The sequence below is a fragment of the Acomys minous genome, assembly GCF_964271855.1.
Source record: "Acomys minous genome assembly, chromosome: 8".
Lineage (NCBI taxonomy): Eukaryota > Metazoa > Chordata > Mammalia > Rodentia > Muridae > Acomys > Acomys minous.
This window is the reverse complement of record NC_140489.1, coordinates 11,276,571-11,300,985: the sequence shown is the minus strand read 5'-3', so window position 1 is coordinate 11,300,985 and position 24,415 is coordinate 11,276,571. Positions and strand designations below refer to the sequence as shown.

Here is a 24,415-nt window from a genome sequence, read left to right as displayed (position 1 = left end):
TTAGCCCTGCCCCTCTGGGGCCCTGGGCCACGCCCACTACCCCGCCTTCTAGACCCAAGGCCTCGAGTTTTTCCCGCTGAAATCGGCCCCGGTGTTTTTCTTGCAGACAGGGTCTCACCACCGAGCCTTGACTGTTCTGGAACTCACTAAGTTAACCTGTTCCTCAAGGCCACCCTACCCACAAAGCTTCGCCCCGCCCTCCCAGGACCTGGGCCACACCCCGCCCCGCCCCCTCACGCCCCGCCCTCCTAGAGGCGCGGGCCGCCGAGCCCCGCGCCTTTTGTGTGCAGCTTCGCCGCCGCGCGCGCCCATTCCCTAAGCGGCCGCCGACCGAGGGGCGTCGGCGCGCGCGGTCCCCTCGGCGGGCGGAGGGCCCCTCCGCCCCGCGTGCACCCCGCACCCCATCCTCCGGCCGCCGCCCCGCGTCTCGGGCGGACGCGCGCGCTCGCCCCCGCCCTCGAGACCCCGCCGCTCGCCTCCTCCCCCGGCCCGTCGGCGGGCGGGAGGCACGCGCACGCGCCGGCCCGGGCACGCGCGCCCGCCAAGATGGCAGGGGCCGGGGCCCAGCTGTCAGTCGCCGCCGCCGCCGCAGCGGTCGCGCTGCCCCGCAGCTAGCGGCCCGGACGCCCGCAGGAGAAGATGAACCCCCGCCGCCGCCTGCAACCCAGCCAGACGCGGAGCCGCCGCGCCCGGGGCCGGCTGCCCCGCTAGCGCCCCGTCGCGCCGCGCCTTCATCCCCGGCCCCGTGCCCGCCCGGCAGCCACGATGAGGTGAGTCGCGGCCTCGATCGCGGCGAGGCCGAGAGCGCCCGGCGTGGGTTGAGGGGTGCCCGAGCATCCATGCGGTCCCGGAGACCCAGGGCGGCGGCCCAAGCACCGGTAGAGGCGCAGGCCGCGGGGTCTGCGGGAGGCCGCGCCCGCCTTGCGGTGCCTTCCCGCTGCGCGCGCCGCAGCCGCAGCCGCAGCCGCGGTCCTCCTCACTTTGCCCTCTGTAGCTCTCCTCCATCAGGGCGCTCTCCTCTTCGCCTTTCTTTTCTGACCTGTCTCCTTTGCTCTTGAGAACCCGTAGAGTGTGTAACCTCAAAAGGTACTGCTGTTGGTTTGCCACGGAGCCTTGTCAACACCCAGAAACTCGCGTGTCCTCTTCGTTCGCTGCACCCACCCTTCCTCTACAGACTACCGGTAGCCTGATTTCTAAGGTGGTGGTGGGGGCGCGAGTGGTGGCATATGGTTTTTTTTTTTTTTTTCTCCATGTGCAGTGATATATTTTAAACACATCTTCCTTAAATCCAATTGTAGATTCGTTTCACCTGTTTTGTGAACTGTATAATTCAAATAATGCACTATGTAATTATTGTGTCTGGCTTCTTTCATCAAAGGTATTTCTGAAGTTCATCCATCAGGCTTGCATGGTCGCCCTGCTTAGTATATAGATAGTCCACAATTTATGCTTTCTACTATATTAGTAAGTTCTGAGTTGTACTACCTGAGGCATTCATTTCTATTGAGTATATATTATAGTTTTTTAAACATAAAAATATGCACATCTTCCGTTGTAGTGGATAGAGCTAAATTCCCAAACGTCACCAATTTATACCAGCAAGCATCAATAGCTCTTGTTTAAAATCCCTGACAACCCTTGGTATTGTCTGTCTGAAATTTTAGCCATGTGAGTATGAAGTGAAGTCAAGTCCATCAGAGTTTTAATTTGCAGTTTCTGGTTGACTAATGAGGCTGATTGGTTTTGTGTGTGTGTGTGTGTGTGTGTGTGTGTGTGTGTGTGTGTGTGTGTGTGTGTGGCATCTTTCTTTCTTTCTTTCTTTCTCTAGACAGGGTTTCTCTGTGTAGCCTTGGCTGTCCTGGACTTGCTTTGTAGACCAGGCTGGCCTCAAACTCACTGTGCTCCGCCTGCCTCTGCCTCCCAAGTGCTGGGATTAAAGGTGTGCACCACCACTGCCTGGTTTATTTGGCATCTTTTATAAAGTGTCTGTTAAATGCTGTCCAGTTTTCCTTGAGGGGTTAGTTGTCTTCTTCCTAGTTGGTAGGGTTTCTATTCCTAAGTGAAGAAGCTTTTCACATCTTGTGTAAATCTTAAATGTTTTGTTTTTCACGTTAAATGATATTGTCCACCTGAAATTGGTTTTTGTGTAACATGCAAAAGGAATTACATTGCATTTTTACCTAGAATCATTTATTCCTCACTGTTTATCAAGATCACCTTTTCCCTCAAGTGCACTGCCACCTTTGTCATCTTCCAGTCTTCCTTTTGGGGGTCAGTTCTGCCTGTCTGAGGAACATCTTCCATTGTCTGTCTGTTGCAGTGTTGGGTATCAGAGCCAGGGTCTTGCATTGCATCCACTGAGCACTTGTTTGTTTGGTGTTTGCCTCCTTTATGCATATGCATTCATATGTGCATACATGTTTGTGTGTGGGGGGGGCACACGAGGGCCTGGGCTTGGCACGGGGAGCTCTCCAGCTTCTTCACTGAGGCAAGGTGCCTCAGCTGAGCCCACAGCTGGCTGTTATGGATACGTCTCACTAACCATTCCAACAGCTGGAGTTGCAGGGAGGCTGCCACACCCACCCTACTTTTATATGGGTTGTGTGGACGGGCCCTCCTTCATGCTCCCATGGCAAGGGATTACCCTTGGGACCATCTCCTCAGTCTTTCTTTCTTTTCTTTTTTTTTTTTTTCTTTTTCTTTTTCTTTTTTTTGAGACAGAGTCTTGTTATGTAGCTCAGACTGGCCTGGAAGTCACTATCCTCCTGTCTGCTGGGGAGTGTATACCTCCAGGCCTCGCTCCTTTTGGTATTTATTCATAGGTTCTGCTGGCAACAGATTGTTCGATTTTGTTTGAAAATGTTTATCCTTCATTATTTTTTTATATAAAGAATTTTATTGAGATGAAACTCATACCACAAAACACCCATGAAAGCATGCAGTTCGTTGGTTTTTAGAATATCCACAGAGTTGTACAACCATCTCCACTAGAACCTTTGCCTTCATTTTGAGGAAAATCTTCTCATTGGTTAGTTTCCGAACTCAAGACCTCCACTGCTTAATCCTTTTAAAGTGGTCTTGTAGTCTGACTTGACTGTTCCAGTGGAGAAAGCACTAGTTTTGTTCCTTTGAGAGTAGGTCTTCCTTTGTCTGCTTCTTGGTTTTTTTGTTTTGTTTTGTTTGTTTGTTTGTTTGTTTGTTTTGAGACAGGAGCTCACACCATAGTCCAGGCTGCGTTCAACTTCATGGCTATGCTCAGTCTCTTGAGTGCTGGGGTTACAAGCCTGAGCCCCAATACCTGGCTTTCTGAGCGTTGAGCGTTCTCTTTGCCTTTGATTGTCAGTAGTTTCTCGATTCCCCCCTCCTCTCCTGCCCCCATTTTCTTCTTTTTGATGCTGTCTAGCCCATACTGGCCTTGTGCTTGAGATCTCCCTACCTCAGCCTCCTGAGTGCTGGGATGACAAGTGTGCCACACTGTTCAGTCTCAGTCTCTTGTTCGGTTTTATCTTTACAGTTGGTTTCTTATGGCTTCTGCTGCTGCTGTTTCTCCTCCTCTTCCTTCTTTTTTCTTTTTTTTCCAGATAGGTTTTTCCCTGTAGCCTTAGCTATCCTGGAACTTACTATGTCAACCAGGCTGTCCTTAAACTGCCGTGCTTCGTGACTGCTGGTCTTATGGCTTCTTAAATCTGTGGATTTGTGACTTTCATTCGCTTTTCACACACCTGTTAGGGCTGCCTTTACCCATTTTTCTCTTACGTTTGTTTCTAGGACTGCAGTTATTTATGTGGACCATTTTATAGATATCTATTTCTCTTTCCTTCTTTATCCTTTTTATTTATCCCTCCGTTCTTCATTGTGGATATGTCTTCATTTATATATATATCTTCTGCTTGATAGGAGGGGCTGTTGTTAAAACTACCCACTGTGTTTTTAAGTTCAGTCACTGCCATCTTTCAATCACAGTCTGGCTGTCTTCTAGTTATCTGTTCAGCTTTTCAGCCTTGTCTTTTATCTCTCTGAATGCACAGTTATCTTTGTCTGTGTTTGATACACAATGCCTGAATTGAGTCATTTTCAGGGTCCTTTTCTGCTGATCTTCATGTTGTTATTGCTCCTTGTGTGTCTAGTTTTCTTCCTCTTCCTCCTCCTCCTCCTCCTCCTCCTCCTCCTCCTCCTCCTCCTCCTCCTCCTCCTCCACCACCTTTTTGTGTGCTGGCTACAGAACTTTTTTTTTTTTAAGATTTATTTATTATTATGTATACAGTGTTCTGCCTGCAAGAACGCCCGAATGCCAGTAGAGGGCACCAGATCTCATTATAGATTCTTGTGAGCCACTATGTGGTTGCTGGGAATTGAACTCAGGACCTTTGGAAGAGCAGCCAGTGCTCTCAACCGCTGAGCCATCTCTCCAGCACCACAGAACTGTTTTTAAAAGTAATTTGAGGCAGAAGGTGATGTTTTTCTTTCCAAGAAGCAATTCACACTTGTTCTACTGTGGGGTCTCCTTGGTTCAGTTTCAGGGAATAAAATGTTTCTAAGCCAAGTTTCATCCCGCAGGAGGGCCAGCCTGTTCTGTTCAACCATCCTCCCTAGAGTTTACTTATCACCAACACCTTAACATTCTTCCCAGGATCCCCCGATGCTTTTAAGGAGGAGTTCTATATTAGTTTGCTTCTCCGTTGCTGTGATAGAACATTCTGATCAAAAGCAACGTATGGCTTCTTTGGCTTACAGATTAAAGTCCATTGTCAGGGAAGCCAAGGCAGGAACCTGTAGTCTACAACTTAAGCAGAGACCACTACTTACTGGCTTGCTTCCCATGCCTTCCTAAGGTGCCTTTTTCCCCCCTAAGATTTATTTATTTACTTTTATGTATATGAGTGCTCTATCTGCATGTCAGAAGGGGGCCTCAGATCCCAGTATAGATGGTTGTGAACCACCATGTGGTTGCTGGGAATTGAACTCAAGACCTCTGGAAGAGCAAACAGTGCTCTTAACCACTGAGCCATCTCTCCAGCCCCAGGTGCTTTCTAATATAGCCAGGACCACCTATCCAGAGGTGGCACTGCCCACAGGGGGCTGGGCCCTTGCACATCAACCATTAATCAAGAAAACGCCCCCAGAGTCTTGCCTACAGGCCAGTTGAATGGAGGCGGTTGCTCATCAGAGGCTCCCTCTGTCCAGGTGACCAGCTTATTAGTCTCTGACAAGCCCACTTAAGTGGCTCTAAGCAAGCATTTTTTGTCGTTTGTCTGGTGTTTGTGGTCTATTAACTAACAGATTTTTCTGGTTTACTTGTCTACAGTTATCAGAAACAAAAGTTCTTCGTTTCTGTATTTCCCAGGGACACTTTGAGTCGAAATTCAATTCTGGAGATTTATACTGTTGAGTAATGGCAACTGTGGAGAATTGTAGCAGCTGTTTGCTTGTCCCAGCTGTGTCCAGTTCTCTGTTAGTTTGATAAATGCTCTTGTATCATTTTTTAAAAAAACAACCAACCAACCAAACAACAAAAGAAAACACCCTAGGACTCTTTTAATATATAATTAATTTTTTAAAATGGCATTTCAGCTCAGAAGTGTAAGTCAGGGATCTAGGGTGATGGTGGTGCTTTCTGCTTCAAGCTTCTTTCTTCTGTGTAGTCAGTCTCCTTAGTGGTTGATAAAAAAATCATCCTTTCGTGGAGCCTTCTGGAGGAGAATCTGCAATGTTTGACCAGAAATAGTACAATTCTCAGCCCCAATCTTTGGATCCAGTAAGAAGGCAGATTGTAGAAATGTAAGTCCTTAAATTGACTTCTAAGAGGAGTTATTCATTCCTTAATTCTGTCTTCTATTCACAATTCATTTTTAATATGCCTTTAAGTTTGTTTAACCGGATTCATTGTTGAGCATATTGATAGCTGGGTATCTATAACATTTATATTTACTTGGACCTGAAGCTTTGGCTTTTGCAAATAGCAACTGAAACCAGAGGTCCTTATGTCTGTGGGCAACTATTGATTTGATTTGGTTACTTTTAAGTATAGGACAACAAACCATCTCTCCTCCTCTTTCACATCACAGTGATCAGCATTAAGGAGCCAGGTGGCATGTACCTGGGGTCCCCAGGAGCCTGAGGTGGGAGGATCATTTGAACAGAAAAGTTTGAGGCTAGATTGGACAAACGTAGTGAGACCCATTTCTCAAAAATAAAACAATCTTTAAAAAGAAATAGGCTTTTGTGACCTCAGAGGTGTGGGGATTTATTTCCCGGACTCTGCAAGGGTAGATACTAGCTGGGTGTCCTCCGCTTTTATTCAGTTCCTGTTTGGTTGGATGTAGCTTTTTGAGTCTTGCTATGTGACCAAGGCTGACATGGAACCCTGTGTGTTTCCTGTGGTCTTCAAGCTTGCAATCCTCCTGCCTCTACCTCCTTAGAATTCAGTTCTGATACTGTCTGTGTCAACTCCTACAGGCCAAGGACTAGGTCCTGAAGACTGCCCCACAAACAGTCCCCATCCAGGAATTTACAGGGTTCCTTTTGTGCCCCGCCCCTGCCCCTGCCCTGCCCCCCCATCCTGATTATGTACTTTAGTCATTTATCTGCTGGGAACACTGTCTTCTGTGAACATTTTCCCAATCTACCTTTTATCTTTAAAATATTTAATATGTAGAAATTTATTTATTTATTGTCATCAAGTCGTTTTTCCATGTGGTTTCCTAACACTTTTACGCTTAGGATAGTTTTGTCTAGAGATTTGCTTTTAAATTGGGTGGGGTTTTTGTTTTCTTCAGAATTCCTGGTCAGGCACTTGACTGAGTTGGTAATTTATGTGGCAGAGATATCAGCAATTACTGCAGTTTTCTGGGGAGATGTGAGTAAATGTCTAGACCCAAGAGGATAGCACTAACAGGCCAAGGAGTGATTCCATCTGATCCCTGCTAGTTTATCAGGGGTCATGGTCAGGAGCGTGTGTGACTTGGCAACTGCACCGTTGAATAAGCCCACTCCAGCATGAGTGACTGACTCTGCAACCTGCATCCCTTCTGTTCTCTACCCAAGAGCCTGCTCAGCGCCCGCAGGTGTTTACTGCTTGTATAACTTGGAGAGTGCCTTGTTCTGTCTTTCCCAGCCTCCTTAGCGACTTTGCTGAGTCTCAGGAACATCCTTCCAGGAGGATGTTTCAAGTCGGAGGAAATGGCTATACTGTTTTCTAGCAAGCCATTGCCAAAATTCAAAGGGATATGACTGCAGCTGTAGTGTCTGAAGAAATGAGGATCCTGTAGTCCTCAGAAAGCTGACTTGCCTCTGCCAGGGCCAGCTTTGTATGCACAAGGCATGGCTTGTCCAGCATATGAGCAGGTCCGTGTGTGTGCCGGGAAAAATCTCACGTGACCGAGGGTGCTGTGCCAGTTGTGTCATGTAGATTGCTAATTATAGCAGAGCATAGTCTAAGGTGCACAGACACAGACAGGCCTTCTTCATTCATCATCACCAGCCTTCTCTTGTTAACATGGCCAGGCCAAGGACCCTTCTGAACCTACTGTTAGAGACTGAGGGTAGAGCACGCCTTTAATCCCAGCACTCGGGAGGCAGAGGCAGGAGGATCACTGTGAGTTCAAGGCCAGCCTAGTTTACAAAGTGAGTCTAGGAAGGCCAAGGCTACACAGAGAAACTCTGTCTCAAAAACAAAACAAAACAAAACAAAACAGGAGAGAGAGAGAGAGAGAGAGAGAGAGAGAGAGAGAGAGAGAGAGAGAGAGAGAGAGAAGAAAAGCATTTTCCATCTTTAGTTTGAGCAGTGGCATTCTTTTATTAAACTAATGTCACTTCTGGGCATGTAGTTCAGTGGTAGAGTATTTGCCCAGCTATGAGAGGCTCTGAGTTCCACCTTTAGCACTAAGAAATCAATCAAAAACCAAATCAATCAGTTAGTAGATCAATCAGAGATTCATAAAATTATTGTCACTGAGTTGTACTGGCTTTGTTTGATTTAATCTGTATTTTTATTTTGTCCATCTACTTTTATAGTTATAAGACGTAAATTAACCAACACTGTTTCCTTTGGGATTTTCTTCTCTAAGGGGAATATTTGTTCATGCAAGTTTGAGAAACCCTACGTTAATTGCTTCTTGGCCTTTCGGCCAAGATAAAGTGGAGAAGCCCTGCAATAGTCCCTCAGCTTGATGAAGAGGCTCTGGAATTGCGAAAAAAAAAATACACTTCCTTCTTTAAATGTAGTATGTGTTGAATGTGGAAAATTTGAAGCCAGAGGTATAAAGAAGACAACAAAGTCCGCACTGCAGCGGTGTGTGGTGGCCCGCACTTCCGGCCAGCGCTCAGGCTGCAGGAGGGCTGAGTTTAAGTCCAGTCTAGGCTGCATTTAAAACTTCACTTGAAAAGCGTTAGCGGAGGATCTTTTATCCTTTTAGGCATGACATTTGAATAAGCATTAAGTAACTCTGAGATGAATATCTCTGTGCACCTCTGAGTATTTCCTCAAGACAACAGCTGGATTGCTCGAGTGCGGGGTGGGATGGGGGTCCTCCCACGCGCATGCGTGCGCGCCCGCACATGCTCCCCCACCCCACAAGGCTCAGGGAACATCACAGAAAGGATGTAAGAGCCAGATGTTGGGGAGGTGTGCTTTGGAATTGTCTTCTGGGTACCGCAGGGCTGTTGGGCTCCCAAACTCAACACTTCCGGTGTCGTGCATAAGACCTGTAAAAATCTGGGCCCAACAACATTTCATCGTGGGGCAGCAATGGTGGCTGGGGGAAGGAAGGAGTGTCTTTCTTCATTGGTGTAGCTACAGATATGTTACCCAGGCTCCAGTAAATAGCCTCTCACCCATGCTCCCGCAGGCAGCCCTATTTCATCTCTACTTCACATAGGCACAAAATGCATAAAAGTCCCAGGGGACCCTGCTGTGGTTTCGGTGTTATGGTGGGAGGAGGGGAAAATGAAGCTGAGTAATAGAGAGTTAGGAGGACTAAAATTCATTATATAAATGTATGAGTTAGTCAAATAATTTGAATGTTAAATCATAAAAAGGGGTGGGTGGAGGAGTAAGGGGAAAAAAAACGGAGCCTAGGTTTAGAATGGTGTAGTTCACCTGTTCGCCAGTGGGGGGAGCCCTGTTCCCAGTTCCTCTGTAGGTGTTAGCTGAGAAGGTAGAGGGCCCTTGTCTTTAGGGCTGTTCAAATGAATTTAAGATTTTTGTGTAGCTGGAGAGATGGCTCAGAGGTTAAGAGCACTCTCTGCTCTCCCAGAGGTCCTGAGTTCACATGGTGGCTCACAGCCATCTATACTGAGATCTGATGCCCTCTTCTGGCCTGCAGGAGTACATGCAGATAGAACACTCATCTACATATAAAATAATTTTTGTTTGTATTTATAAATTTGCATTTAATTTATCCACATATATTTTAAGCAGTCCTAGTTGTAGAGTTAGGCCGCCTTGGATTTTCCCTATTAGCTTACACATGTTGAACACAATTTAAGGTCTATGACCCTCCATTTGCAAATGACATATAAATATGGTAGCCCTACTTCCCAGACTTTTTTTTTTTCTTACAGCAAATGAGAACATATTAAATGTTAATGGGGCTGGAGAGATGGCTCAGAGGTTAAGAGCACTGACTGCCCCTCTAGAGGTCCTGAGTTCAATTCCCAGCAACCACATGGTGGCTCACAACCATCTACAATGTGATCTGATACCCTTGTCTGGCCTGCAGGTGTACATGCAGGCAGAGCACTGTATACATAATAATAAATAAATATTAAAAAAAGTTAATGGCTGTGATATTTATTCTGTTCCATCACAATTTCTTCTGTGAAGACAATAGTCCCTGAAAATGTGGAATGATTCTGATTTCAGATATTCTGCCCTTTTATCAGGTCACAATATAATGTCCTCCATGTGTGGCAGTTGGGGAAGGGTAGAAACAGAAGTTGCTATTGGTTCCTCAATATCTATTAATTTACTTATTTATTTACCTCCTGTTCTGGGGATCAAGGCCAGGGTTTGTACATGTTAGCTAAGCGGTCCGTCACTAAGCTGCATCTGCCGGTCTTGGTTTGTTGTAGCTGTATAGCGTGGCCTGGAATTCACAGCTCCTATCTTCCTGAGTGCTGGGATTAGGGGTGTGTGCCACCATGCCTGACAGATACTTCAGCTCTAAAAGTGAGTCAGGGTCATGTTCTGTAAAAGTCACAAAAGGCAGTGTTAAAGGTAAAACAGGAGAGGGGCTGGGGATTTAGCTCAGTGGTAGAGTGCTTGCCTAGCAAGCGCAAGGCCCTAGGTTTGGTCCTCAGCTCTGGGGAAAAAAAAAAAAGACAAAAAGATAAAACAGGAGCAGCTGTTTACAGGTAGAGGAGATAATGGCACCAGAAGTGCAGATCGAGAGAAATGCATATTGCTGCTGAGCACATTTAGCTTGAAAATTCACAAAACCCACGGCAGCCAGACAAGTGGCTGAGCCGGTGTGTGCCTCTTTTTTTTTTTTTTTAATTTATTTATTCTTGTTACATCTCAGTGGTTATCCCATCCCTTGCTCCTCCCTCCCTCTTTCCCCTTACTCCCCTCCCCTGTGACTGTTCCTGAGGGGGATTACCTCCCCTGGTGTGCGCCTCTTATTCTTACTGTGAGATGTGCTTTTGCAGAGCTCTAAACACAACGTCCTTCACGCCTTCCAGAGACTATAGACAGCTGAGCTTATATTTGGGCGGCCTCTTCATACCTTGTTCTGTCTTTTGCCCTGTGATAGGTCTGCCCCCGAGCCAGGTCCATAAAGGGTCTGTCCCCACCGCCTTCTCCTGTTAGCGTTCTGTGCCTCACCTGCCACACTGCAGCTTCTGTTGGGGGTGGGGGGGGGGGCTCATTGCTCTCATCAGCCTCTCTCCGAAAGAATCTTAAGCAAGAAAAAAACCCGCTGAACTAAAGCACACAGTTGATCAAAGTCTTGCCGTTGTTGCCTTGCTAATTTCTTAGTCTTCAAATCTGGAGTTGGGGCTTCAGCTCAGCAGCATCCCTAACTTTGGTCCCCAGCAGCAGTAGCACCACCATGTCTCAGATTAAAAAAAAAAAAAGTTTAAAGCTTATCTGTACCTTACATCTGAAGTCATCCTTGTCCCATAGCCTGAATGAAGGACGCCTTGTTAGTTGCTGTGTTTTCTCTTATGTAAATGTTTTTAGTACTTAAGTTTGCCCTGAACACCATGGGCTTTACAAAGGCAGAAATCTTTTGAAGTCTGTTGGCTACATAGAGCCCGCCCCTCTGCCTGGTACTTGGTAGATGCTTTGTAAGCACTGGCACTGACACATACAACTAAAGTGATGGCTTACCATGGCATCCTTCCAGTTTGGCTGGGAGTCTCCTAATTATGATATTGCAGACAGCCACATCAATTGGTAGATACTGGCACAGAGACGCAGGCTGTTTTTATTGTGCTCGGAGGATTAACGGATTGCTGGGCCGCAGTGCCTTTGTCTGTTGTCATACTGCTGCCATGAGGTATTTGTTTGATGACATGGTGGATTTTCTCTATTATTTCCTTTGCAAGGACTGTAGCAGTCAGTATCCCCAGCTGCTCCTCAACTTTATTGTATGTGGAAACCATTAGAAGCAAAGGAGGTGTGTGTGTGTGTGTGTGTGTGTTTATCATTCCGCATGGAGATCCCAGGTCCCCCTCTCCAGGAAGAGGGAGGGAGGGAGAGAGGGAGGGATGCTCATGTCTTAGGGTTTCAATCTTGTAGGAATAGTAACGAGGTAGTCCAGTTCCGGTCTACTCCTCCGTGCATGTGGAGTCCCCTCTGTTACCATCTAGGGCATTAGTGTGAGGTTGCTATTGAGACATTGTTAGCCGAAGTCTGTTTATTCCCGTTTCTTTGCTTTGTGTGCCTCTCTGTTCCATAGGCTCCTCTTGATGGTAAAGGTTTCTCTGACTTTCATTTTTCTTTTTTTCAAGGTTTATTTTAAGAAACTTAGTTATGAGTTTATGTGTGTCCGTTTTCATGCACATGTGTGTGAGTGCCTGTAGAGCCCAGAGGGGTGGATTAACTGGAGTTACAGAAGATTCTGAGCCATCTGACATGGATGCTCGGCTCCTCTGGAAGAGCACACTGCACTCTTAGCTACTGAGACATCTCTTCAGCCCCTGACTTTTCCTTTCTTTCACCCACCTTGACTACTTTGGAGGACCACTGGTGGGCTATGTTAAACGATTCCCGTCACTGGGTTTTGCCTGATGTTTTCCTGGTGCTTAGCTTGGCAGATGCAGAGGTGAAGTGCTGCTGTCATCTGTCATGCTGAGGGCAGATACTAGACTGACTATGTTGCTGACCTTGGTCGCCTGCTGATGTCATATTCCTCATTTCTTCTCTGCTAGGTTCCTCTTTTCCCTCTGTGTTACTTTTCTTACACTGGCCAAATACCTCACAGAAACAATGTAAGGAAAGAAAGCTGTTGTTCAGAGTAGGGAAAACAAAACAAAGCAAGAAGATTGAGTGCAAAGGAGTGTCAGGCAGGGGACCCGCCAGGGACAGGAAAGCTCTTCAGCTTTAGAGGGTGGCTGTCCCTGTGCACATGTGCAGAAGCTCACGGGATGGGAACATGGACAGAGGAGCTTTACCCCAAGCTGAGCAGGAAGCAGACCGAAAGGAAGAGGGTCCTAGGGACAAGGTACTGCCCCCAGGGACATGCCTGCAGTGACCTCCTTCCTGCTTGGCCTGACACACACGCCCGTGCGGCACATTTTACAATCACACCACACCACACCCTTCATACCTACTGACTCATTCCGTGGAAGCCATTGTGCACAACCTCCACGGAAGCCGGGTATGCTACACTGAGCAGTGGTTTTGAAATGTTAATGGTTATGTATTTATGTTAAGGGATATTAGAAAAACACCAGGTTATTTTGTCTGTAGTGTTTTGGGTGTGTTTCCCAAAAGGCTGGACCTGAGATCAAGGCTTATGTGGGACAAAAGTGGAGGGAGGGATTAGTGTAGCCACGCAGTCCGATAGGCCCTGATATCTGAGAAAAAAGGGAAGAACAAGCACGTTTTAGCCACTGCCCCATTGATCAGAGGTAACCCCAGCACACTAAGCACCTGAGCCTGGTGACAGTCACACCAAAGAGGCTGCCATGGTATCTTACTGGGGCCACAGCAGAGAGCCAGCAGTGTGGGCTTGTAAGCGCTTGATTATTATTCTTACTAAATAAAAGGTAAATATATTTCATTTTCCAGTCCTTTCAGCCATTGCTTCTCAATTTCCAATTGTAGCCAGTAAATTCTTTACACTCCTTGGTCAAAGTCAGCAATTTTGTCGCATGTATGTGTGTGCGAGTGTGTGTGGTTTTATTCAGACATTCAAATCTCTGATCCATTTGGAATTTGACACCCAGCTTGAGAGATGGAATCAACTTTACCCCTTTCCACCTGGCTATTTAGCTACCCAAGTAGCTCCTTAGAGAGCCCATTTGCTCCCAGTGTGTGGAGTCCTGTTTGTTTGTTTTTGTTTTGTTTTTATCACCCACAATCAATTGTACCTCTTTCTGGATGTTCCATTCTGTTTGCTGGTCTCTATTACAGGTATTTATTTATTCCTGTGCTTATACTAATACTTGACTTTCAGTTGAAGAAGCTTTGAGTTGGTTTGAATACTTTGTAGGGTTAGTACTGTCATTGCTCGCTTAAGAATCCAGGAACTGTTCAGTCCATGAGGCCAGATGTCTCATCTGGTCCTCAGAATATGCCAGAATCCCAAAGAAATGGGCTACAATGCTAGTGAAGGAATAGACTTGTCAGGCAGAGTGAAAGCAAGCTGGCAAAGAGATGGAGGAGCATCCTTCTTCCTTGTCTTTTATATAGAAGGTGTGGCCCAGATTAAAGGTGTAAAATCCCACCTCAAAAGATCGGGATTCAAAGTGTATCTTCCTACTTCAAAAAGAAAAAAAAAATCAGGATTAAAAGTGATTTAATTAAGAAAAAAATTTCCTCACAAGTAATCCAAGCTACTTGGATTTTAGTTAATTTCAGATGTGGTCAAGTTGACAATTAAGAATAGCCATCACAAGTCAACTCCTTGTCAGCTTGACACACAGTCATATCTCCTTATGTCATACTTAATTTCCAAATGAAAACAATATCCGAATCCTAATTACACCTGGAGTGGTTTGAGTAGGAATTGCTCATATATTTGAATGCTTGGTCAGTAGGAAGTGGCACCATTTGAGAATGACAAGATGTGGCTTTGTTGGAGTAGGTGTGTCCTTGTTGGAGGAAGTGTGTCACTGAGGGTGGGCTCTGAGGCAGAAGCAGGAGGATCTCCGAATTTGAGGCCACTCTGGTCTATAAAGTGAGTTCCAGGACAGTCAGGGCTACACAGAGAGACCCTGTATAAAACAACAACAAAAAGCCCACCAAGCCAGGCCCGCTGGCTCCTACATCCTACTGTCTTCAGACCCAGATGTGATACTCTTAGCTACCATCTCTGCCAGAGCGCCACCATGCTCCTTGCATGAGGCTAATGGTCCAAACCTCTGAAGCTGTAAGCAGGCCTCCATTAAATGCTTTCACGTTAGACGCATTGCTATGGTCGTGGTGTCTCTTCCCATCAACAGAACACCAGCTGAGACTAACGTGACATAACCATTCCACGGACAACTGCAAATGCGTTATCAATTTTATTCTTTCAGCATCTCAAACTTAAAATGATAGTTGCCGATATTCTCTTTAAAAAATCAAGAAAAGAAAAGCACAAGTGTCTGTACAAATCAGTCCTTAACAAAATATGACAGAAGCACTCCTTGTTTCTGTAATCGGTTGTGTGGCCTAAGCTGGTGTTTATAACCGCCTTCCTCTACTCCCCACTCTGTGTTTTCTCCTCCTTCCACAAACACTTCAAACAGGTGTTGGCACTTTCCCTAGAGGACAGGCCTTCATTCCCGAAGGGTCACTGCCCTTTGCCATCACACCGGGGTTAGGCTGTTGTAGCTTTCCATTGACTTTAGTCACAGGACATGATAGCACCAAGAAATGCCTTAGAGTAGTGGCTCTCAACCCGTACCTTGCAACCCTCTTGGGGGCGGGTATCAAATAACTATTTCACAGGGGTCGCCTAAGGCCATTGGAAAACACAGGTGTTTACATTATGATTCATAACAGTAGCAAAATTACAGTTACAAAGAAGCAATGAAAATGATTTTACAGTTGGGGGGTCGCCACAGTGTGAAGAAGTGAAGCACCAGGAAGATTGAGAACCACTCACTGCCACAGTGGATCACCTGCACTCTGGGCATACTGTTTGTTACCTCCTTTGTGGAGAGACAGTCCTGTTTCCCCTCTGTGATCTGGATGGATCCCCCCTTCTAAAGTGTTATTCCTTCCTTAGCCTGTTGGGGTAAGGGCATTAGAAGCCCAAAGTGGCCAGTGGGAGATCTGAGCTTCCAATTTAATAGGATGTTTATTGTGGCTCCTGGAAGGAGCACTCCCCACTCTGGAACTAAAACTTCTAGGCCAGCAGAACTAAAGGTTGCAGGAACAGGAAGCAAAAAATGTCATAGTGAGTCGCTAGGGGTGATGGTGAGTAGAGCTATTCCCCTTTCCACCCTCGATTCCTGGACCCGTGAGTCTTGGCTGTGGGAGAAATCCTAGCATATATTGGATGGTGAATTCTGCCCCAGCCTTCCAGGCTGCTGCTACGTAATTGATGATGTAACTGTGTCTTCAAAAGGCCATTCCATCTTTCTAACAGACCAGCTGATTCAGGATGCTGAGACACATGGGAAGACTAGTGGATTCCATGATCTTGGCCCGCTGTCTCACTTCTGTGGCTGTGAAGCAAGTTCCTTGGTCAGAGGAAATACAGTGTAGAATACCATATCGGTGGGTAAGACATTTTGTAAGTCCACGGATAATAGTTTTGCCAGAAGCATGATGTGCAGGAAAGGCAAATAACTAGAGTAAGCACCTACTCCAGGAAGGAGAGAGAGTTCTTCTTTCCACAGAAGTGGACCAGTGTGGTAAACCTGCCACAGGCCACTGTTCACCCTGGGGAATGGTGCCACGCCTGGGACTCAGTGTTGATCTCTGCTGTCTGCAGCTCTGGCACTCAGCAGCAGCTGTAACCAGGTCAGCCTTGGTGAGTGGAAGACATATGGCTCATACATAACCTCCATCTCTGTCATCATGGTCACTTGGTTTATGGGCTTATTGAGCAGTGGCCGGAAGGACTTGGGAAAGAGGTTGATTGTCCACAGAACAGGTCATCCTATCTGCTTGATTAATCCTCCTTTGCTGAAGTCACATTTTGATGAGCATTTATGTGAGACACAGGTATCTTCACACCCTTTACCCATTTTGAAGAAATTTATCTACATATTTCTTCTCCAGATGTCTTTCTCATCAATTTCCCAATTGACCATCCAGCCAATCCATTGGCTACCACCCATGAGTCAATGAATAATCAAACATCTGGCCATTTATTCTTCCAAACAGACTGAGATACCATTTATACTGCTCATCTGCCCACTGTGAAGATTTCCCCTTGTTGTCCTAAAAGAGGTTGTAATGCTGCAGCTGTACACTTGAGGGGGGGGTACCTGTATATCACACGCAGAACCATCAGTAAACCAGGGCCTGGTATTCTCTTCCTCAGTCAAGCAGTCACTAGGGCACACCATGAGGCTACAGGAGCATGCTTAGCAGCAGACGGCTTTGTAATGGGAGTAGAAACCATAAGCCCTTGGACAACTTAATGTAACTTCCTTTTGCCTTCAGGACCTGCTCAGGCCCAATCATGTATATATTATTTCATTTGATAATAGATTGCTGCTGTGCACATCCTAACTTATGACTTGGTAGGACACATAACACCCAGCTCATGATGGGCAGCTCAGGTCACATGATAACTTGGTGGCCTGTTGTCAAACATTCAGTTTTTACTAAGGCCTAATAGCAACCCAAGAGCTGTCTCTCAAAGGGAGGAGAGTTATCTGTGGATGATGGATGAGCCTTGCTCCAAAATCGCAAAGGTATCTTCTGTGATTCACTTAAGGCCTGCCAAAGGCTCCAAATACCATCCCTGCCGGCCACTGACACCTCCAGTGCCACTGAGTCTACCAGATCATATGGTCCAAGTGGTAGAGCAGCCTGGACCTGTTGAAGAGATTCTTCTTTTCCAAGCCCCACTCAAAGCTTTCTGAGTCAGTTAGTGTACGGGCTGGAATAACACACCCAGATGAGAAATGTGCTATCTCCAGAATCCAAGTAGGCCCACTAAACATTGTGCTGCGTTGTTGGTTGTAGGAGGGTCCAGGGCAATGACTTATCCTTCATCTTAGAAGTGAAAGGGAGCTCTCTATTTGCACACACCACTGGACTCTTCTAAGCATTTCATTGAGATAGAAGGCCTTGAATTTTGCTTGGATTTATTTCCCATCCTCTGATGCACATAGTGAGCCAATGTCATATTTTGTGGAAGAGACAGGTGATCAAGATCCCTTCTAACTAAGTTTTGACACAGGGCAGAAGAGTAAATGCATCCTTGAGATAAAAATGTAAAAGTATACTGCCAGCCTCGCAAACTGAAAGCAAATAGCTTCTGGTGGTCCTTATGGACGATACTGAGAAGCAGGAACTTGCTCTGTCACTATCTGCACACCATGTACCACCAGATGCATTAATCTGTTCCAGTACCACATTGGCACCGCAGCTGCAATTGGAGTTACTACTTGATTGATTTTTTTTTTAATAGTCACCTGTCATTCTCCATGATCCATCTGTCTTCTGCACTGGCCAGATAAGAGAGTTAAAGGGGCATGTGGGAACCACCACCCCTGCATCTTTCAAGTCCTTGATGGTAGCACCAGTTTCTGCACTTCCTCCAGGGGAACGATACTATTTTTTAATTCACTATTTTTCCTGACAGAGGCTTCCATTTAGTTTTTCCAACCGTGAGAACCCTCATTCCACAGCCCAGGGAACCCATATGAGAATCCTGCCAACTTCTAAGTATATTTGTCCCAATTATACTTTCTGGGACTAGGGAAATAACCACAGGATGAGTTCAGGGACCTACTGGCTGTACTGTGAGTCTAACAGCAGCCAAAACTCCCTTAATCACCTGTCCTCCATAAGCCCCTACTTTAACAGAAGGGCCACAAGGGTTCTTGGGATCTCCTGGAATCAGCATCAATTTAGAACCAAGCATCCAGGAGTTCTGGGTCTGCAAACTGGCTCAAGTCTGGAAATTGATTCACGGGTCAAGATTCCCTTTTATCATGATCAAATGGAGCCTTTCTTTCATTTGTTTGAGAGTTTTCCACTTATACAGATAAAAGAAAAGAAAAATAACAGCGGTTTTCTTTCTTTCTTTCTTTCTTTTTTGGTTTTGGTTTCTCTGTGTAGCCCTGGCTGTCCTGCAACTTGTTCCATAGACCAGGCTGGCCTCGAACTCAGAGCTCTGCCTGCCTCTGCCACCTGAGTGCTAGAATAAAAGTCATGTATCACCACTGCTCGGCACAGTAACATTACCTCTTTCGTGCCTGGAGACGCTGTGATTGGTTAGCCAGTACCAGACGTCCATGTGAGTTGTGCCGTCATAAAACCCGCTTTGCTTGCACTACCCATTACAGCTTAGAGGGTTGTGGACATTGCTTTGTCCGTGCTGCCCATTATGATAACTACAATCACCCTGCCCTTGGTAACTCAGTGCTGCCACCTGGCCCCTACTGCTCCAAGGTCCAGTTAAACCCAATGCAGTTAATTCATCCAACTGAGGGCAGTGTCTCCAACACTAAGGTCTGTCACAAGGAAAAGGGTGACCACAAAGCTCTGCAAATGTGCTAGTGTACCTCCCCCATTTTGCATCTTTTAGGGTTAGTGACGGGCATCTCTTCTGAGCCTTCCTGGTGTGGAGGATCAGCTTGTACACAGTGTAGCTACTCTAGCATTGCAATTTCCCTGAGCCTTAAAGTCATCAACACTAAGCCAAAGGATCCACTCAAACAAACTTTTGACTCTCCACTCAGTGGGCCTGTGTCAATAAACTCAGCCTGATCCAGTTTTATGTTCTTTTCACCATTATCCCACACCCTTAGCAACACCTTTCCACATGTGTTCCCCAGACTTCTGCTTGAATGAGTTAGCAAACTCAAGCTCTTTATTAGTGTAGTGCACCTCCTCATGGACTACACTTCCTACCCGCCTCACCACCCCTGTCCTCAGAAGCCTGTTTAGCCTTCAGTTTGGTTATTGGTCTAGAAGCAACTATTTTGGGGCCCTGAGGGACTTCAGTGTTGTCTTGCCTGGCATCCCCTCCAGAGAAAGTCACTGTTGGTTTAGCAGACAATGAAGGATTAATTTTCATAGTCAAAGGTGAAATAGGCAATGTTTCAGGGGATGTAAGTACATCTTCTGCTGAGGGTGGAGAGACTGCTTCCTCAGGTGAGATAAACTCTTGAGAATCCGAGGGGTCTAAGTCCTCACTTCAATAGGGTCCTCCCACTTGTTCCCACCCCCCACTTACAGGATCCCGTTCTTTACTAATTAATGCCCTTACTTTAACCATCAGCATCCTCCAAGACCAGGACTTGAATTTTTGCTGTAATGCAAACAACTTTATAATGAGGGCTTTGGGTTGATTTTCTGCGACTTGAGCTCTGTGGCTGCTGGAGAGAAGATGCCCTTCCAGGCTGTGCGTGCGCGTGCGCAGAGGAATTTATTCAGAATGGCATACAGGCTGTAGTCCAGCTAGTCCAACAATGGCTGTCTACTAACAGAAGTTCCAAGAATCCAGTAGTCGTTCAGTCCACAAGACTGATGTCTCAACTGGTCTCCAGTATACATAGAACCCAAAGAAGGAGGCTCCAATGCTGGTGAAGGAATGGACTTGCCAGGCAGAGCAAAAGCAAGCAAACAAAAAGAGTAAGCTTCCTTCTTCCTTGTCCTTTACATAGGCTTCTAGCAGAAGGTGTGGCCCAGATTAAAGGTGTGTGTTCCCTCAAAAAAAAAAAAATCTGGATTAAACGTGAGTTTCCCCACTTCCAATGATTTAATTAAGAAAAAAACCAAAAACCAAACAAAAACTAAACTGGCATACGCCTTTAATTCCAGTACTCAGAAGGCAAAAGTGGGCAGATCTCTGTGAATTCAGGCTAGCCTGGTCTATAAAGTGAGTCCCGGGCAGCTAGGGTTGTTACACAGGAAAACCCTGTCCCAAACAACAACAACAACCACCAAGAAGAGGAGGAGGAGGAAGAAGAGGAGGGGGAGGGGGGAAAATGGGGTGGGGGTGGGGGTGGGGGTGGGGGGATCTCTTACAGGTGTGCCCAGCCACTTGGGTTTTAGTTAATTTCAGATGTAGTCAAGTTGACAACCAAGAATGGCCATCACAAAAACCAAACCAAACAAGCAAGGAAGCATATTTACCAGACTACACAAGGGTGACTAGAGTAGTTAAGAACACTAGCTCTCTGGCAGATGACATGGGTTTGGTTCCCAGCACCCACATGGCAGCTTACAACTGCTTGTAACTCTGTTTGCAGGGGATCCATAGCTCTCTCTTAACTTTCCTGGGCAGCGAGCACTTTTACATATATGCAGGCAGAACACTCAAAATAAAATGAGTAAATATAGTTTTTAAAGTAACTTAAAAAGATGATACAAGGGCAGATTCATAAACTACCTTCATAAAGTTCAGCAGCTTTCTGTTCATGCTACAACAGAGATACTTGAAAAGGCCCTCCCTGCTTCCAACCCCGAAGATCCCCCACCTTAGGTGTTTAGTTAATCTGGGATTATGCACTCATTTGTTTGAAGTCTCCAGATACTTACATGCGCAACTGGAATTGACAACTACTGAGCTGGTCTGAGGTCAAGACCAGGCCTTATTTATCCAGCACTCCAGTCTTAGCCCTTATCATCGGAGCAGCTTGAATGTGGTAAGCTCTCAATAAATACGTGTTGAATGTTTCATCAGTCCCTTGACTTTCAGATAGACAAGACTTCAGAGGCCCTTTGTTGACTGGCAAATAGAGCAGTGAAGCCCAGGGTTCTTACCTTCAAGCTGTCTTTGGCTGCCTTCCTGTGTAAGCTTGCCTCCTTACTTCTTCTGTTCCTCAGTGCTGCACCTTCTACCCCAGTTCCTACTCCACACTGAAAAAGGAGGCATGAGCCTTAGATGCTTACACAGCTGACTGGCGGGACTGTTGTGACATGAGCCTGTGCTCTGTGTCAGCCCACCTCTAAGTCAAGGGAGAGCGGAGCAGGGGAGAAGGAGGCTAAGAACGTGGGACTGAGATTCACTGTGTTCTCTGCTGCTCTCAGGCTTTGAGCCTCTGAGTTCTGTTACTCACTGTCATTCTCTTTCTGGTCTCTGCCCCGCCCCGCCCCCCAGACAAGGTTTCTCTGTGTAGCCTTGGCTGTCCTGTACTCGCTTTTATAGACCAGGCTGGCCTTGAACTCACAGAGATCCGCCTGCCTCTGCCTCCCTGAGTGCTGGGATTACAGGCCCGGCTTCTTCTTCTGCTTTAAAAAGATTTATTTTGCACACATGTGTGTGCATGTGTGTGCTGGTCCCTGTGGAGACCATAGGCACCAGATCCCTCTAGAGCTGGAGTTACAGGTGCTTGTGGGCGGCCCAGGATGGGTACCAAAACTGAACTGAGTCCTTGAGTCCTCTGCAAGAAGAGTAAAAACTACTGAGTCATCTCTCTAGCTCTCTTCTTCCTTCCCCCATCTTTAATGGAGCTCTCCACCCCCATTTCAGCAGTGAAGCAATCAGATTTTTAGAATACTTGATATTTGGATTGTTTATTTTAATTAGGATTCTCATGGCTTTCTGTTAAGGTAATTCCAGGTACATCTTCCCATATAGAAGTTACTTTATCTAATTTTTTTTTTTTTTTTTTTTTTTTTTTTTTTTGGGAGACAGGGTCTCCCTCTCTTAGCTTTGGCTGTCCTGGACTCACTTTGTAGACCAGGCTAGCCTTGAACTCATAGCAATTCACCTGCCTCTGCCTCCCAAATGCTAGGATTAAAGGCATGTACCACCACACCGGGCAACTTTTGACTTGTGTATAAGCTTCCCAGAAAAACTCCAAAAATGGTGGAGATCAAATAGAAAAAGCTATAATGAATTATAAAGGATTATGGAAGGAAATTCCCCTCTAATTATGTGTGTGTGTGTTTCCATGTCTCCTCTGACTTACTGTTTAGACCAGTCCAATAATAACAAGGGAAATTTATTTATTTATTTATTTTAAGTTTGAAGGCATAGGGGGAGGTACAAGGCAGAAAGGATTTGCCAGACCAAGATTTAGAAAGATAGAAACTTTGGAAAGTTAGAGAGACTTTTGGACCATTTGATACTTGGAAGCAGTTACCACTGACAAACTTGTTACCTGAGCTCAGAGCAAGAAAGGCAGACTAGGAAGATGAACACTGGCATCCTAGTGTGCCCAGGAGGAAAACTGCTTATAAATGCCCAATCCCCTAAGGACCCTACGTAAGGGTAAAAGTTAACCAGAAATAGATTGTCCCAGAAACCAAGAGGAGAAAGACACCAGGAACAGGCATCTGGTCACTGGATTCGTGCATTCTAGAGAATAAATGTGCTACATCTTTGCTTGTTGACTGTGACAGTCTCATTACAGAGGTAAGTGCAAGTGTTGTTTGTCCCTGGTAAGCACCTGTGAGCAAATGTGTCTGGCACCTCCCCTCGGGTGTGTGTTCATTAGAGGGGGTATTTTTCCTTAATCCTATACCATGTACTCTTCAGGATGGGAAGAGAAATGAGACTAAGAGTCATTTAGAGTCAGGAAAGCCCCAGGCAGTCAGTACTACGACCTTGTGTTGTTTGATTGTTTATTATTTATGTATTTGGGCTGGGTATACATTCAGGCGTGTACTGTGCCTGGCATGCATGTGGAAGTCAGAAGGCAACTTTCAGGAGTCAGCGCCATGTTCTACCTGTGGAAGCAGTCTCATTGTTTCTGTCGCTCTGCATACTCCGGGCTAGCCGACCTGCAATCTTCTGGGCACCACCGCCTCTGGATGTTTTAACATGGGTTGCACAGATCAGACTGACATGATCAGCCTTGTAGCTAGTGCTTTCACCCACTGAGCCAGCTTCCTGGACCAAACCTTTAAGTATGTGTGTGTGCATGCCAAGGTATGGGTGTGGTGGTCAAAGGGCAGTTTTATGGAGTTAGGGCTCAGCTTCCACCTTTACGGGGTTCCAATAATCAACCTCAGATTGTCACCCAGCTGAGCCATCTCACTAGCCTGCCTTGTGCTTTCTATGTTTGAGATAGTGTGTCTGGTGACTGTTTTCTGCACTGTAAACACACGACTAAAAGTGTTATTAAATATTTTATGTAAATATAACTTCCAGAATGTTGGCTACATGTAGTTTCCTTAGTTTAGCCTGTGAGCAACATGTGACGAACACAGTTCTGAGCATGTATAGACTTACTTCTTGCTGTTCCTTTAACAGTATGGCTTAACAGCTCTCCACACAGTATTTACATGGTATGAGGTATCAAAGGAGCCTAGAGGTGATTTTAAACACACAGGAGGATATGCAAATACAGCGCTGTTTTATTTTGTTATTGTTATTATTTTAATGTTGTTTATTTTTAATTTTAAAACTTTTATTCATGTGTCTATGTCTGTCCATGTCTACTGGTGTCAGTAGGGGCCGGAAGAAGGCATTGGATTCCCTGAAGCTGGATTTACAGGCAGTTGTGAGCTGCCAGACATGGGTGCTAGGACTTGAGTTAGCATCCCCTGGAAAAGCAACCACTGAGCCATCTCTCTAGCTCCTACAGTGCTGTTTTATAAAAGAGATTTGAGGAGGATGGCCGCTCTGTTCTGATTCTGCCTGTTACAGCTTTTTTGATAGGCCTATCTGTCTCCCAGTTGTCTTCTCCATATCCTTGGGCAAATTTCATTGGGTCTAGCTACTTTTTTTTATTGTTTTGTTGTTCACTTTACATCCCGATTGTAGCTCCTCCCTCCTTGCCTCTCAGTCCCACCCTTCCTCCCTCCCTCCGTCCTCAGAAAGAGAGAGCCCTCCTCCCCTAACATCTGATCTCAGCCTATCAAGTCTCATCTGGACTGCCTGTATCATCTTCTTCTGTGGCCTGGCAAGGCTACCCTGCAAGGGGGAAGTGATCAACGTGTGGGGACCAGAGTCCAGGTCAGAGGTAGCCCCTACTTGCCATATTACGGGGCGCACCAGGAGACTGTGCTGCCTATCTACTGCATCTGAGCAGAGGGTCTAGGTCCTCCCCGTGCATGGTCCTTGGTTGGTGCATCAGTCTGCAGCATCCCCTTCCTCCACCTAGATTTGTTGGCTCCACTGGTCTCCCTGTGGAGCTCCTGACCCCTCCAGGTCCTTCTGTTCCCCATAAGACTCCCTAC

At 46.1% G+C, this 24,415-nt stretch overlaps 1 protein-coding gene across 1 annotated transcript in view; it reads left to right on the top strand.

Annotated features, from left to right (window-relative positions):
* The first annotated feature begins 298 nt into the window (after positions 1-298).
* The window catches only part of EVL (Enah/Vasp-like), a 134,814-nt gene continuing 110,697 nt past the window's right edge, over positions 299-24,415 (top strand). Inside the window, exon 1 of the mRNA XM_084792002.1 lies at positions 299-770. Within this exon, the coding sequence (XP_084648128.1) occupies positions 766-770 (5 nt within the window). The 5' untranslated portion in view covers positions 299-765. The remainder of the gene's footprint in view (positions 771-24,415) is intronic.